This window comes from Psammomys obesus, unplaced genomic scaffold (assembly GCF_907164565.1).
Source record: "Psammomys obesus unplaced genomic scaffold, mPsaObe1.curated_primary_1811, whole genome shotgun sequence".
In the NCBI taxonomy this organism is placed as follows: domain Eukaryota; kingdom Metazoa; phylum Chordata; class Mammalia; order Rodentia; family Muridae; genus Psammomys; species Psammomys obesus.
In genome coordinates this window covers 3736978-3752549 of record NW_026591711.1, presented here as the reverse complement: position 1 = coordinate 3752549, position 15572 = coordinate 3736978, and the positions used below count along the sequence as shown (strand labels likewise).

The window sequence follows — 15572 nt, the reverse complement described above, 5'->3', positions numbered from 1 at the left end:
TCTATCTATCTATCTATCTATCTATCTATCTATCTATCTATCTATCTTTTATGTACATTGGTGTTTTGACTGCATGTATGTCTGAGTGAGGGTGTCAGATCCCCTGGAACTGGAGTTACAGACAGTTGTGAGCTGCCATGTGGGTGCTGGGAATTGAACTGTGGTCCCCCAGAAGAGCTGTCAGTGCTCTTAACCACTGAGCCATCTCTCCAGCCCCCCAAGCTTTATTTCTTAAGCATAGAGCTTCAAATAACTTGCCTTTAGGATCTCATCATACATATGTTCATGGTGAGTAGGAGAAGATTTGAAACTTAAAAATGGCTGTGATTGTTTATCACAGTCTCAAAACCACAGTCTTAGAATAAAGCCTATAAATGCAAGGGCAAGTAGAATTATTTCTCTTTCTTTCAGTAGACTGTAAACTTTTCAAGGGCAAGTATTGTATCTTGTGTCTTTCTAAACCCTGTTACCATTCATGCAGTGCACATTTAATGAGTTGTATTTGTCCAGTGTCATTGTGAAATGGAGAAATTGTATCTAATGTTACCAAGGTGAGACAAAGCTTTCTTATTCTCTGAAGCAGTCATTTATGGAGTTAAAACAATTTTTTAGATTATTTCTTATGTGTATGAGTATTTTCCATATGACTGCCTGGTGCACATGGAGTTTGGAAGAGGGTATTGGAGCCCCTGGGACTGGAGTTAGAGATGTCTGTGAGCCACTGTGTGGGTGCTGGAACTGAACCTGAATTTTGGCAAGAGCCAAGTTCTGCTAATTGCTAAGCTGCCTCTTGAGTCCCTGATTTTTGTTTGTTTGTTTGTTTTTGTTTTAATTAATTAAACTTGGTGTGTGTGTGTGTGCACGCACGATGCACATGTCACTGCGTAAATGTGGTGATCAGAGGGCAGTCTCTCCAACATCATGGTTCTGGGTATATAATTCACTACATGTAATAATTGTCAGAGGGCAGTCTCTCCTACATCATGGTTCTGGGTATATAATTCACTACATGTAATAATTGTCAGAGGGCAGTCTCTCCAACATCATGGTTCTGGGTATATAATTCACTACATGTAATAATTGTCAGAGGGCAGTCTCTCCAACATCATGGTTCTGGGTATATAATTCACTACATGTAATAATTGTCAGGGCAGTCTCTCCAACATCATGGTTCTGGGTATATAATTCACTACATGTAATAATTGTCAGAGGGCAGTCTCTCCTACATCATGGTTTTAGGCATATAGTAATTGCCAGTACGTTTATTTGCTGAGCCTTTTCACTGGTCCTGTTGGTATTTAAATCAGTGTTCTGTGTAACAGGCTGACCTCTAACTTTGGATCCTTTGCCTCTATTTCTAGAGTGCGGATGATACAAGCATGCACCTCAGTGCTTGATTAAGCCATTGCTTTGAATTATAGGTCCCCCAGTGGAATTTTTAAAAGTGTTACAGTTTCATTTTTATATTTATCAATGTATTGAAATCAGTGTGTTCTAGGTCAATGGCTTCTAAGACTCCAGTTGGATTCATTGGACTGGGAAACATGGGAAATCCAATGGCGAAAAATCTCATGAAACATGGCTATCCACTCATTCTCTATGATGTGTTCCCTGATGCATGCAAAGAGTTTAAAGAGGCTGGTGAACAGGTAAGAGTTATCTTTGGATTTGTTTTAGATTTTGTTTATATTTTTTTTTCATTTTCAAAGAAGCAAGGGCTTCTTGAAGTATACCTAACAGAGTTGTGAAACCTAATTGTTGCTAACTGTATTTCATTTTTAATTTAACCTTTAGATGCACATCAAGAGTGCTTAGCATAGCTGCTGGGAGGGGTCTATTTTCTGTTAGGTGACCTGGGCATTTCCTCTTTGGTCATTTTCTGAGATAACATCGTCACTGATTATGCTGATGAAGCAATTGTTTGGAAATAGCCTCCTCATTGAGAAAAACAGGGATGAATGTCTTAGGACAGGAATCTACTTTGGGACTTAAAGCGTAGCCAAGTCCAGATCTTCATGGAGCAAGTCATCCCTTCAGCTGATTTCTACATCTGTAAAATGCAAATGATTGCTAACTACTTGTGTCATTAGATTACGAAGCTCAGATGAGAAAATATATGTGAATGTACTTTATAAATGTTGCATGACAGCACTTTGGGAATCTATCATTAGTTATTGGCCATAAGCCAGGAGACAGCCTAAAAACATTGTGGGCCGTAATGTGGAGCTGAGCCATGAGCGAACTGTAGTGTGTTGCTTTTAAGCTGCCATTTATATTTTAAGAACTGTGGTACTAGAGTTGATCATATATTTTGATAGCACTGCCGGGTAAGTCTTGTTCTTTCTGTTTGGATTTGTCAAACTTTATTAGTAGCTCAGATGACAAGAGACCTTTTTTATTTTTATTATTTATTTATTTATTAGTCTTTGAATTTAGTAGATTTGATTTTTCTGCAATATGAGGGAAAGTTTGCACAAGTTGTAGAATGATAACCAAGGGCAAGATATGATCCCAGAACTGGAAGAATACTAAAAGCTTCCTAAGAAAGAGAAAACAGTGAGAACAGAATAAAGCAGAACAATTGACATCCAGATAACTTATGAAAGCAAACACTGAGAGATGCAATCCTGAAATGGAAAGTGGGTCTAGTGGCTTAGAAGCCTTCTAAAGCACTGAACACCCCGTGTCTTTCCTGGTCATGCTTTCTGTGCTGCCTGGCACTGGCGGTACTGCATGAGACGGTGACTGTGATCTTGGGGCTTTTCACTGTCCCCTTGAAGCTGCTCCTGTCCACGTGGTCTTGCATTCCCGGGGCCCTGGCTGAAGTCATCTAGGCTTTCTAGGAAAGAGTTGATGACTCACTTTACTAGAGAATGTTATCTTCAATATGGTAAGCATTCCAGGTTGGTTTGCTCTCTGGGGTTAATCAATTACTAGCTAATTGATTTGAGGAGATAGTAACAGTTATAATTGACATTTGTCACTATACGGTGACATGTGTTTGCCAGTTCTATTTGATCTCTAACCCGAGGGAATGTCTTAAATGAAATATAGAACTTAGCCAGAAAGCAAGGTAGAGGCTGAATGGAGATCCCGCAGTGGGCTGGAAATAAGTCCTGGCAGGGCAGAAACTCATAAAAAGCCTACATTGTACTCCTCCTTCCATGCCTGTAGAACCTACAGCTTACTTTTGGAACAGCTGAAATGGTTGCTACTGCGTTGTCTATCTTTTCAGTTTTCCCAGACTTCTAGAACTTTTTGGAGTTCTGCCTAAATTGTATTCTCTGAAGTTACCCCTCTGACCTCTATTCCCCAATAGCATTCTTACTCTTTACTGATTTTAGGTAGGCCTGAGGAAAGACTACCTTAATAATACCTGAATAAAGGAGACATTTGCCTCTTAAAAGGAAGAAAAAGGAACCTAGTATTTAGCAAGAAACTACTATGTCTCAGGTGTTTTGTTAGTATTTTGTATATTTTATTTGGTTTTGGGGGAACAGGGCTCATTGTATAGCTCAGGCTGGCTTTAAATCTGACCCTTCCTGTCTCAGCCTCCAAAACGGCTGGATTATGGGTTTGTAACACAACAAAGAGAGCAGCTCAGTCACTCTCATTTTGTTTTTTAAAGTTTTACTCATTTTTAAGTATGTGTGTATGTGTGTGAATGAGAGAGGGAGAGTTCAGTGCCCTCAGAGACCAGGAGTGGGTTCAGAATTGATGCCTGGAAACGATAGTGCTGTCCTCAGGGTTACAGTGAGTCAGTAGCAAGAGCCAGGGCCTCAACAGAAGTCTAGCTTTGATGGCAGAGCTTTGGCTCTGCATTACCAAATGCACAGCCACTAATTAGCAAAGGTTAATTTAGGAGGCATTTGGAGAATATAGCATGATTTTTGGGTCTGAACTGTTGCTACTTATTATCTGTTTATAAACTGGATTATTGGTGTAAATTGCCTGAAAAAAATTTTTTTTTAATTAGTAAAGCCAAGTCATGAATCATATTTGCTTTGCCCCTATTTGGCACATGTTTCTTATACCTTGAAAAGTGTTGGAATAAAATAATAATTATTCATCACAATAAATTTTATTGGGTAACGGTGGTTGAATAGTGGTCCCCCAAATGTTTCTTATAAAACTCAAAAGAAAACACAAGGACTGGAGAGATGGCTTGGCAGTTAAGAGCACTTGTTATTGTAGAGGACCAGGTGCAGTTCCTGGTGCCCACATGACGGCTCACAACTGTCTGAAACTCCAGTTTCAGAGGCTATGATGCTCTCTTCTGAACTCGATAGGCACCAGGCATATGATTGGTACACAGATATACATGCAAGTAAAACACTTATGCAATAATTAAGTAATATAGATAAATAAATAAACAAGCGCTATCACAGTGAACTTTATGACCTAGAATTTGGCAAAGTATTCTTAGCTATGACAGCATGAGTTTGTGTAACAAAATTGATAGGTTAATTGGAATTCACCAGCGTTAAAACTTGCTTGTTCTGAAGAACACCATCGACAATATAAAAAGATAATTCACTGTGAATGGCCTAAAATATTTACAGATCATATACTTGATAAGGGACTTGAATCTCGAAAACATAAAGGGGTCTTACAACTTAAAAATTAGAGACAAGTAATTAAACAGGCAAAGGATCTGAACTTGAAGGCAGTTAATACAACAAAGGCCAGTGAAGACATAAAAAGGATATATTAGTCATCAAGAAGAGAACCATGAGTACTGGGAAAGTCAGAAAGAGGACCCAAGCAAAAAAGCCTTTTTATTATGGTGATACAGAGAAATTGGAAAACTCACCCTCATGGCAGAACGTATAGTGTTTCTGCCACTTTGGGAAATAAGTCTTGACAATGTCTCAGACAATGAAGCATAGAGCTGTGATATGACTGAACAATTGTTATTGTGTGTGGTATATCTGTGAGTAGGTTCATGTGTGCATGTGGGGGCCAGAGGTGGGTGTGGCATGTCTTCCTCTGTCACTGTCCCACCTTGGTTTTGAGATGAGGTCTCTATATTAAGCTTGGATGTCACTCCTTTAGCTACCTTTCTCTGCCTTTCAATGCTGGGGTTTTAGATGCATGCTGCAGTACTGGGCTTTAACTTGGGTACTAGAGATCCAAACTCAGGGCCTTATGGTTGCATAAGGGAGCCATCTGTCTCCCCAGTTCCTGACCTAGCAATAAAAGAAAACCTGGGTCTAAGCCAGGCATGGTGGTGCATACCATTAATCCCAGAACTGGGGAGGCAGAGGCAGGTGGATCTCTGTGAGTTCAAGGCCAGCCTGATCTACAGTGAGTTTCAGGACAGGCAGAGCTATATAATGAGACCCTGTCTCATTAAAAAAAAAACAAAAGAAAACAAACCCCCCCCCCCCCCAAAAAAAAACAAAACAAAAAACACCACAAAATAAACCTGCGTCTATACCCAGGAGAAATGAAAACATATTCACTCAGAACTTTGTATATAATGGTATTGTTTGTAATAGCTAAGAAGTAGAAACAACTTTCATTTATATCACTGGATGAATGGGTAAACAAGTGTCATATCTGTAATGGAATATTTAGGGATTAAAGGAAGGAAGTGCTGATATTTGCTATGTCACAGATGAACTGGGGAAGCACACTAAATTAAAGAAGTCAGTTATAAAACACCATGCACTGGGCCTCTCTTGTTATCTGAAAAATCTAGAAAAAGAAAATCCACAGAGATAGAAATGACATTAGTTGCTTAGTGCTGGGGAGGAGAGGAGCCGCGCTGGGCATACGGAGTGACCGCTCATGGAGACACAGGTCCTTCTGAAGACACTGAAAACTCAACCGTGGATTCTCTTACATGAGGTGTATAAGATAAGCCTACCAATTATCCACTTTAAATTGGAAAACTGTATGGCGTGTGAATCAGTGGAGCTATTTAAAAATGAGAGCAGGGGGTGGCTAGTAACAGCTGACAAGAAGGCAAATTGGAGAGTGCAGTGAAAATGGAGGAAGATACTACAGTTGTATTACTGCCAGCCAAGGAGTGCCAGGGGTTAGCCAAAGCTGGAGGGAAAAGAAAGACCTCTCCTAGAGACTTTGGAGGGAAAGCTGCCCTGCTGACACCTAGTTTTCAGACTCAGACTTCTGCCTTCCCGCTCTGTGGAAGTAAATTTCTGTTCTCAGCTACTGTTCTTTTGGCACTCTATTGCAGAATCTGTGGGAAATAATACAGAGGGTATTGGCAGTCTGCAAAATGCCTTGGCCTGGAATCTGCCTCTGCCATTTAGTTATCTGTGCAGTCTTTGGCAAGCTTTTTTGGCTCCTCTCTTTGTCAACTCGTTTCCTAATGCATAGAAAAAGAACAGTCTTCTTACAGCTGTTATAAGTATGAAATGAGTTAAAATATATAAAGAGCTTAAAACAGTTTCTAGCACATAATACTGTTTTAAGTGTTAGCCGAAAATGTGTGTAAGCCATCATCTATCACTTTTGTTCCTGTGCTCACTGTTCAAGTGAGAATGTTAGTTTCCTCCTTTTTTGTGTGAAGAAAAGTTTCTTTTTTTGGGCTGATTACTATGGGTTAAGCTTCCTCTGAGCTAGTTAGCAAAATAGAGGACAGAACCTTGTATAAGTCACTGATTGAACAGCTGTCTCTTAGTGCCAGGCACTGGAGCTGTATCCAGAAGGAGTCACAGTTCTTACCACCTTAGGGACAAGTAGTAGGTATTAGATTATCAGGACACACAAACAATGTGATTCTAAATTTGTTTTAGATGTATTACATTTGTGAGATGTCACATACAGTCCTCTGTGGAGGCAGAGAAAAGAGTACATAGGATTTATTCTGTTCACGAATGAGGGCAAAGGAATCATTTCTTTAAAAGGGAAGAGTCATAGTCTCCATTTGTTATGAGTCTTTTGCTTTTGGCCAACAGATAAAGCTTGGGTATCAGTCTCATGTGGCTTTCTATTAAAGTTAAAATTTGATTAATAAAATGCCAAGACAGTTTTTGAGGAGAAAAAGACAGGTAATTCTTAGTAGTTCATTCTGATAGAGAACTACATAAAGAAACATTGTGCATAATCTTTGCATACCTTCCAACAGAAGTGATGCCATCTGAAGTGAACATTGTGAGGACAAGGTCTTTGAGGATTTACAGAGTCCCAGGACATAAACTCAGTGACCAGGTTTTCTACTTCTCCACTTTCTTGTGATATGTAAGTGGTTAGAAAGAAGATGATGTCAGTTTCATTTTACAGTGACCAGCCTTCCTGGAATTGAAGGTTACTGGATATTAACAAATTCTGTGTTGGAGGTAGAAGCTAAATTAGGTGTTGTTTTGTTTGATAAGAGGGAATATTGGGTTCTTTGTGGAGGCAGAAGGCAGAAGAGTACATAGGATTTATTCAGGTTAAGACTGAAGACTAATGGTTTTTTTTTTTTTTTTTTAAAGCAGAGCCCCAGTCTTCATTTGTTAGGAGTCTCTCTCTGTGTCTCAGGCTGGTTTCAAATTTGAAATTCTCTTGTTAACACAAGGCCTCCTGAATCCTAGGATTATAGGAGTTAATTCAGTGTTCTTCATTATAGCTTGGGAAATAGAAACCAGTGAGGTTAAATGATTTGCACAAAATCATACTGACTACTTGGCTGAGCTGCAGCTAACCCTGCCCCTCTGACTTCCCTAAATGAATGTTCTTTGTTTCATCCATTCTGTCTTTGCTTAGTCACTCAATTAGCAGATGTAATTGGGGATTCTAATTAGCTGGCTGCTACAGGCTTTTGTAGCTGTGTCAGATTGAGAATGAGGTTGGTTTCTTCCCCTAAGCTTTTGAGTTGTGGCTAAATTTTGTCAGTTATTATTTCAGAGTTTTAAAGTCATCACATCAATGGTAAAATTATTTGAATGCTCATGTCTAAGAAGCATGCCTTTGTTATGCAAACCAGATACTGTTGTTAAAACATACCAAATGTCATTAGATACAGAGTGGCTGTGTCCAGTAGAGTGGTGACATTCCAGCCATCACGATCAGTGTGTGTTTTTTCCAGACCTGTGAGCTTTGACACTACTTGATATAATTGAGGGGCCAGCAGTGCTCCGGCAAACCAAGCATCCCGAGAAGCATATGCCAGGGACCCAGGGGGCTGATGAACCACCCCAGGCACTTGGCATGTGGATGATCGGCACTTCCAGTTCATGGGCATAAAAAGCTTGGAGATATGTGGTGCCCTAAGGTCTGTGAGCTAATTTTTGGTACTCTGTAGGGGACTTGGGAAGGAGTTATCTAGATGGAACTAAATTTCTTTCTATGGAAGAGAACTTTCGCGTTTCTAAGGGGGCGCCTGAAGTTTTCTGATACAGACTTCCAGGCTTTTATCTTGGAATGATCTAGAGACGGGGCCATGTCTAGGAAGAAGATATGCCATTGTTTTACTTCGCATTTACTGGGTGAAGTGGGCATTTACGAGGCTTTCTGTGAAACCCATGTTATCCAGATCGTTCAGTAGAGGATGAAGATGCTGACAATCTCCATTTGTTATTTCATTTCACTGAGCTTTGCTACTTGTCATGATCTTGAACTTTTTCCAGTAAATAGTTGCAGGTCCTGTTTGAGGTCTGGGAACTGTTTACATTTGAATTAAACAATTCTCCTTTGCAATTTCTTTAAAGGTAGCGTCTTCCCCAGCAGACGTAGCCGAAAAGGCTGACAGGATTATCACAATGCTGCCCACCAGTATGAATTCAGTAGAAGTTTATTCTGGAGCAAATGGGATTCTAAAGTATGTATTTCTCAAGTGCACAAATTTCTTGCTGTAGTTCCTGGCTTCACATTTGTTAGAACTGCTAGGGCATTGCAACTCTGTTGTTTGAATCTTCCTGTGTATTTTCTTATTTCATAAAGTAAACAGTGTGTGTGGTTTCCTGCTCACTGTAAAGGCTTAATTTTTGCACTAGGGTCAAGTATGTAACTCTGAGGAACAAGGGCTCCCCCCCCCCCACCTTGTTTAACTATTGTGTTAAACTTACTTTTTCATTGGTAACATTGTTAAGAGACTTTTAAAGCTTACATTTTAAATTGTACCTACTCTTAAAAGCATGATTTTTCTTCTGGTGTATAGAAATACAGAAAAGGGGTTCTGTGAAAAATAAAACCAAACATTGGAAAGAACACCATAGTTTCCAATTTTATTATATAATAAAAAGTTATTGTATGTCCTCTGGGTTAGTACATCTGCAGTGAGAACGTCAGGAAGCTGGGATTCAGCATTAGTAGTAGCTTTTTGAGTAAAGTGCAATTTAGGTCAGCATTTCCTACCAGTGTCTGTCTTCCCTGGCACTGTAAACCTGCCAGTAAATTGCCACTTACTGCCAAACCCTTGTGGTTATGTCAGAATGACAGCAGTTGGATTCCATTCTCTGGGCTTTCTGGTTCCTATTCCTAACTTACTTTGTTGTTGAATTCAACAGAGCATTAGTACAAAGTTGTATGCCATGTGGACACTTGAGTCACCTACACACTGATTTCTAATAATGTTTGCTAAAAAGGAAAGTAAGATTTATTTTCAGAAAACCTGATATACCTGAAATACATAATACTTGTGGTTTGGGGAAATTGAAATGCTTTGGAAAATTAACAAACTTGTAAAGAAAAGACATTTGGATATTAGACAGAAAACTGATAAGATAAATGTTTAGATTTCAGGGCTGGTTGAGTGGCACTCATTTTGGATGGAGACAGCAGGCCTACAGTGTGTGTGGTCCTGAGGCGTCCTGGCTGACTCATTACCTAGCCTGCTTCAGTGACGGCCCTGCTTTATTTCTCGAGGAAAAGTTATCAAAACGTGTGCAGTGACACAACATTTGTTAATATCCTTTACTTTGGAGCATGGAGGCCAACGACCAGACCAGTTTTGCCCAGGGAGTGCTGAGGAGGAGTTTGGTTTCATATTAAACTCTAATTGCCTCCTCAACAATGCTTTTTCCTCCTTGAGTCCAGATTCTTTTTCCATATCCAGTGCATAAGGAATTTTTGATATGATATCCCACTTGTTTTTAAGATTGTTAAAGTGAAAGACCATAGAAGACTGGTAGGTTTTATTTATATTTTTTTCTGTTAACACAGAGTAAAGCCTTTGAATTGAGGTGATTTCTGGTAGTACTTGGCATGTCTGTTCTGTGGAGTCCACCCAGATACTCTGTTGGATCTGTCCAAAATGATTTTTAAAGCATTCTATTCACTGTCTTTTTCAATACAAATGTTTTATTTTCCTCTCTGGTAGTTTTTTTTTTTTTTTTAAACAATGATTTCTCCAATTTCTTTTTTAATATTTGTACATATTGAGTTCTAATTTGGCAGCCTTGATTGTGTATCCCCTGGCTGAGTAGACCTGCAGGGAGAACTTGAGGGACTCTATGGCTAGTGAGGTGGCTGTAGGGAGAGCCGTTGCTGTGTAAATTGATTCCACAGTGTCCTCTGACCTCTGTGTGCAGAGCCACAACCACATTCACACACACTAACAATAAACAAGAACTTTGGGAAACTTAAATCTAATTGTTAGCTATTATTCTTGATTTAGATTTTTATTCTCTGCTTACTTTAGAGACAGAATCTCACTGAATTGCTTAGGTTGGCCTTGGACCCACCTTGTAACCCAGGCAGATATGGAACTTGTGATCCTCTTGGCACAGTCTCCTGAGTAGTTAAGATTGTAGGCCTGGGCCACTAAGACCAGGTAGCTAAATTAAAATCTAGGTCAGAGTTTCCTAGCTACTAGGATGCTCACTGCCACACAGATAAAAGGGAACTATTCCAGGGACATGTTCTGAACTCATAAGCAGAAATCTTTACTACAGAATGGTAAAAGTTTACATAAAATATCTATGATTCTGTTTTCATCTTTACCAATATATGCATTTTAATTTGCCACAAAAACAAAAACAAAAAATACTTTGTCAAAGTCCTAGATTCAGCCCTTCATTTTCTTTTATACTTGTTTAGTATTTTGTTTTTTAAAAGTTTCCATTAGGAGAGGAAGTAGGTGGTAGGGAGGTGGGAGTCTGGCAGGAAGTAGGTGTGGTAGGAAGGTGGGAGAGGATGGGTGGAGTTGGAGGAGGGAGTGAATATGATGAAAACACATTATTTGAAAGTCTCAATTAATAAAATATTTTTTAAATGTTTCCATTTAAAAGAACATACCCTTTTGAAGCAATATATATTTCAGTTGATTATGCTTATTCTTAGTGAAAATGATATGGATATGGGACGTTTGTAGTGTAGCTGACTGAAGACTTAAGCTTTTTAAGATCCAGTGACTTTATAAACAAAAATTTAAATCCTATCCAATGCTCCTTTAAAGTTAATAGTTTTAAAAATTGCTTACACTTTAGCTTCACGTGGGTTAGCCAGTGTACTAGACACTGCCAATTAGTTTATTAGATTTTCATTTGGTTGTTATTTATCTGAAGGAGTATATGTTTACTTTGAACTGTAATTGATCTGGAACATGACTAAATATGAAAAAAAATTAACTGTTCAATACCAGGCCAGAGGCCTGCTTGATGGTCTGTCGGTTTTGAGCGGATTCTGATTGTATAGTTAGTTGCATGAAGTACTCATTCAGAGTTGTAAACTTTAATATTTTTATTTACACTTAGAAAAGTGAAGAAAGGCTCATTATTAATAGATTCCAGTACTATTGATCCTTCAGTTTCAAAAGAATTGGCAAAAGAAGTTGAGAAAATGGGAGCTGTTTTCATGGATGCCCCTGTTTCTGGTGGTAAGTGCTGTCTAAAATCCATGTGCACCTGCTTGTCTGCTTGTCAGAGGTAGCAGTCCTGGTTGTGTGCCGCCCAAGGGGTTCACATGTGCCTTTAGATCTGTAAAGATTCTTAATTTCTCACTAAAATAGGAACAGAACAAAACTAGCACGATATTAATGCTCTCATCATACTTTACCCATAAATTTGTGTAAAAGAGTGTTAGAACTGGGAAGAATCACACATCTTTGGGGTCGAGTTCTTGTGTGATGCAGATAGATCACTGTCTAGAAGTTTAAGAACTGGTTCAATGAAATAATTACGACAAAGATCATCAAAATTTCATGTGAGTGTTTTCAGACAGTAGAGAATAAGGAAATATTTCCCAGCTCATTCTACAAGAAAGACCTTGCAACTTTATTACTTAAAGCAAATAGAATCAGCAGGGAGAATGATAGATGGATTTCATTCAGAAGTATAAAAGTTCAGCTTTTAAAAACATACACAGCAGATCAAAACCAGCCATAAATAAGAGAAATAAAATTACTTCTGTTACCTGTACATGGAGATGGCTTAGTATTAGAAAATCTGTCAATGTAATTTTACCATATAACATGATAAAAGATACATGGTAATCTTTGTGAGAAGTGAAGGACTCACTAATGAAATATTTAAAATTTAGTTTTGTATCAAATAATAGCAAGACTGGGGTTGTGGGCATGGCGGGTGTATGGGGATAGCAGGATTGCTGGTGTGGGGGATTGTGGATATGCCTTCCTGCCATTTCCAAAATTGCTGTGTAATGAGAAGTGCTCCCTGTATATGTTTGTGCTTGTGCATATGAAAGATAAGGATGCATTTGTAGCAGTAGACAACAATGGCTATTTTAATCCAGTTACATTAAACTTGACTTTGGACTTTAAAAATAAAAAAGTAAAATATAATTTAAGCCAGTTTTTATTTTTTTATAAAGTAATGGTTTTGCTGTAAAAACATTATATCTAAAACTTATTACTATTTTTTGTTATTGGTGTTTCGTTTGTTTGTTTATCATAGAGACCATGTGTTAATGCGGGGTGGCCTTCGTTCCCCTGTCTCTACTTCCCAAGCTGGGATTATAGACATCCACTGTCATACTCAGCTTGAAATCATTTTTTAATTTATTTTTTTTATTATTAGTTACATTTTATTAACTGTGTATGCCAGCTGTATCCAGCTCCCTCATTCCCTCCCAATCCTACCTTCCCTCCCTCATCTCCTCCCTGCCCCTTTCCAAGTCCACTGATTGGGGAGGACCTCCTCCCCTTCCATCTGACCCTGTTTTATGAGGTATCTTCAGGACTGACTGCAAAGTCCTCCTCTGTGGCCTAGCAGGGCTGCTCCTCCCTTGGGGGAGGGGGAGGAGGTCAAAGAGCCAGTCATTGAGTTCATGTCAAAAATAGTCCCTGTTTTTTTGAGTGGAGATGAAGATGTAAATAATCATTAGCTCTTCTTGTTACGCTGAGTTACGTAAGACTAAGGTAAGATTTGTAGTAGTATTTAGGCACTTAAAAATTAAAATTTATTATTAGTATATGTGTGTGATGTGTGTGGTAGAGGTCAGAGGATGACTTTGTGGAATCAGTTCTCTCCATCCATCTTCTGATGAATTCCCGGGGTGAGACCCATGTCGTCAGGCTGTGGGGCAAATGCTTTAGTCACTGAGCTATCTCTAGTGTGTATATGGTATGTGTACATGTTAGCATGGGGGTACACAAGTGGGTGCACATGAGGAGGCCCTGGGCTAATGTTGGGAGTCTTCTTCAACAGATCACCACCTTACTCACTGACATAAGTCTCTCCACTGAACCCAGGCTCATTCATATAGTTGGTCTAGCTGGCCAGGATACCCTGTTTCTGAATGCTAGGATTATGGCTGAGCTACCATGTTCACCTGGTGTTCACGTGGGTGCTGGGATCTCAGCTCTGCGCACACAACAAGTGGTTTACCCAGTAAGCTAGCTGTCCAGCCTGACTCAAGCACTTGAATGCTAATGAGCCAGGGGCTGGGAATGAAATCCACAAACCAAACCATTCTTTCTTTGAATGACATGATACACAAATCCCTGCCAGGGATTCTCCTCTCTCTTTCTTCCCCTGGTGCCACAGTAACACTGGGACTAGAGATGCCTGCTGCCTTGTGTAGCTTTGCCAGGATCAGTCACCTGCCAGTCACATGCTGAAGGGAACAGTCAACAGGGGTGACCTACAGGATGGGTGAAAAGAGCTGCACACTATCTGACTCGGGCCTGAACGGAGCAACCTGATTCAAAAGCATGCAATAGCCCTGTGTCAGCATTTCTCACAAGAAGGGCAAGCAGTCAACAATGCATAAACCATCCAGAGGCTTAGGGAAGCTACGTGGAACACTTGCAGCCCAAGCCTGAGTTGACGTCCTCAGAATCCAGGATGTGTGTGCTGGCAGTGGTGGGGAGGATACACATATACATGTGTGTGTGCATGCTTGAGTGTGTGTGTGTGGAGGCCAGAGGTTTCTTCTACTGCTCCTTAAAAGCTTTTGATATTTCTGTATTTATTTAGAGAAGGTATACAAATGGAAATTAAAGGGCAACTTGCCAGAGTCCATTCTGTCTATCATCCTGTGGTCTCCGGGGGTTGAACTCAGGTCACTAGGCTTGGTGGCAAGTGCTTTATCCGCTGAGACGTCTTCAGACCCTCCACTTAATATTTTTCACACTGTTATTTATTGTGTGTGTGTGTGTGTGTGTGTGTGTGTACTTTCATGTATGCCATATCACATGTTTGGAGAGCAGAGGCAGCTTGTGGGAGTCAGTTCTCTTCCACCATGTGTATCCTCGGAATTGAACTCAAGTGGTCAGGCTTGCCAGCCCATCTAGCCTTTTCTGAGCTGGTCTCTCACTGAAGCTGGGGCCAGTTGATTCTTCAGGAATCTGCTTTCCAGCGTTGGGACTTGCGCATGGGCTGGGGATCCATGTCAGATCCTCATAGTTACACAGTGAGTGCTTTGCTGATTGAGCTGGTTCCTCAGTCTGAAATGTGAAGTGGCCAAAACTATTTGAAACCATTCTTTTCCTCCCATGAAGCAGTTGTTAAGTCCTAATACAGCTGTGAATGCATCTGAATTTGTACTGTTATTGATGAAAAGCTGTACATAGGGAGAATTTGTGATAACTAATTGGCTTCACACTTGGTCATTATGAGATTAATTAGTATGTAATAGAAACTTCTTTATATGGTCCTCTCATAGTTATTTTTAGGTATTTCATATGATGGATTATTCTCATATTTATTATTTTACATATAAATATGGTTTGTTGGAAATGATTCTAAACTGAGCACACCTGTAATGTCATCAGGAGGGCAGCTGCAGCTGGAGGATTGCTGTGAGCCTCAGGTCAGAATGGGCTACATTGTGAAACCCTATCTCAAAAGCAACAACAAAAAGATTGTATTCTCTCAGTTAAATAAAGGATTACCTGTATGTCAAGTTGACAGCTTTAAAAATAATTATATTTTAAGCAAATAAAATGAGGGAAGAGGGATGTAAGGAAGTACCACTGAGGCACCAGGTGTCCACCCAGTTTATGGAAGTTTTGTATTCATCAGTTTTGAAATACAGAGTATTTGGGATAATTTGAATGAAATCTGAAATTTCTTCTTCTGTCCCTTTATCTCTGAATCAGGGGCTGGAGACTGACTTTGGGTAGTTTCCTCTATTGCTCTTTATTATTTTTACTTGTTTGTTTAGGGTGTGTGCGTGTGTGTGTGTGTGTGTGTGTGTGTGTGTGTGTGTGTGTGTGTGTG

General features: G+C 39.6%; 1 protein-coding gene across 1 annotated transcript in view; it reads left to right on the top strand.

Annotated features, from left to right (window-relative positions):
• Positions 1-15572, top strand: part of Hibadh (3-hydroxyisobutyrate dehydrogenase) — a 95469-nt gene that overhangs the window by 7502 nt on the left and 72395 nt on the right. Inside the window, exons 2-4 of the mRNA XM_055611870.1 lie at positions 1489-1649; positions 8661-8770; positions 11646-11767. Of these exons, the coding sequence (XP_055467845.1) occupies positions 1489-1649; positions 8661-8770; positions 11646-11767 (393 nt within the window). The remainder of the gene's footprint in view (positions 1-1488; positions 1650-8660; positions 8771-11645; positions 11768-15572) is intronic.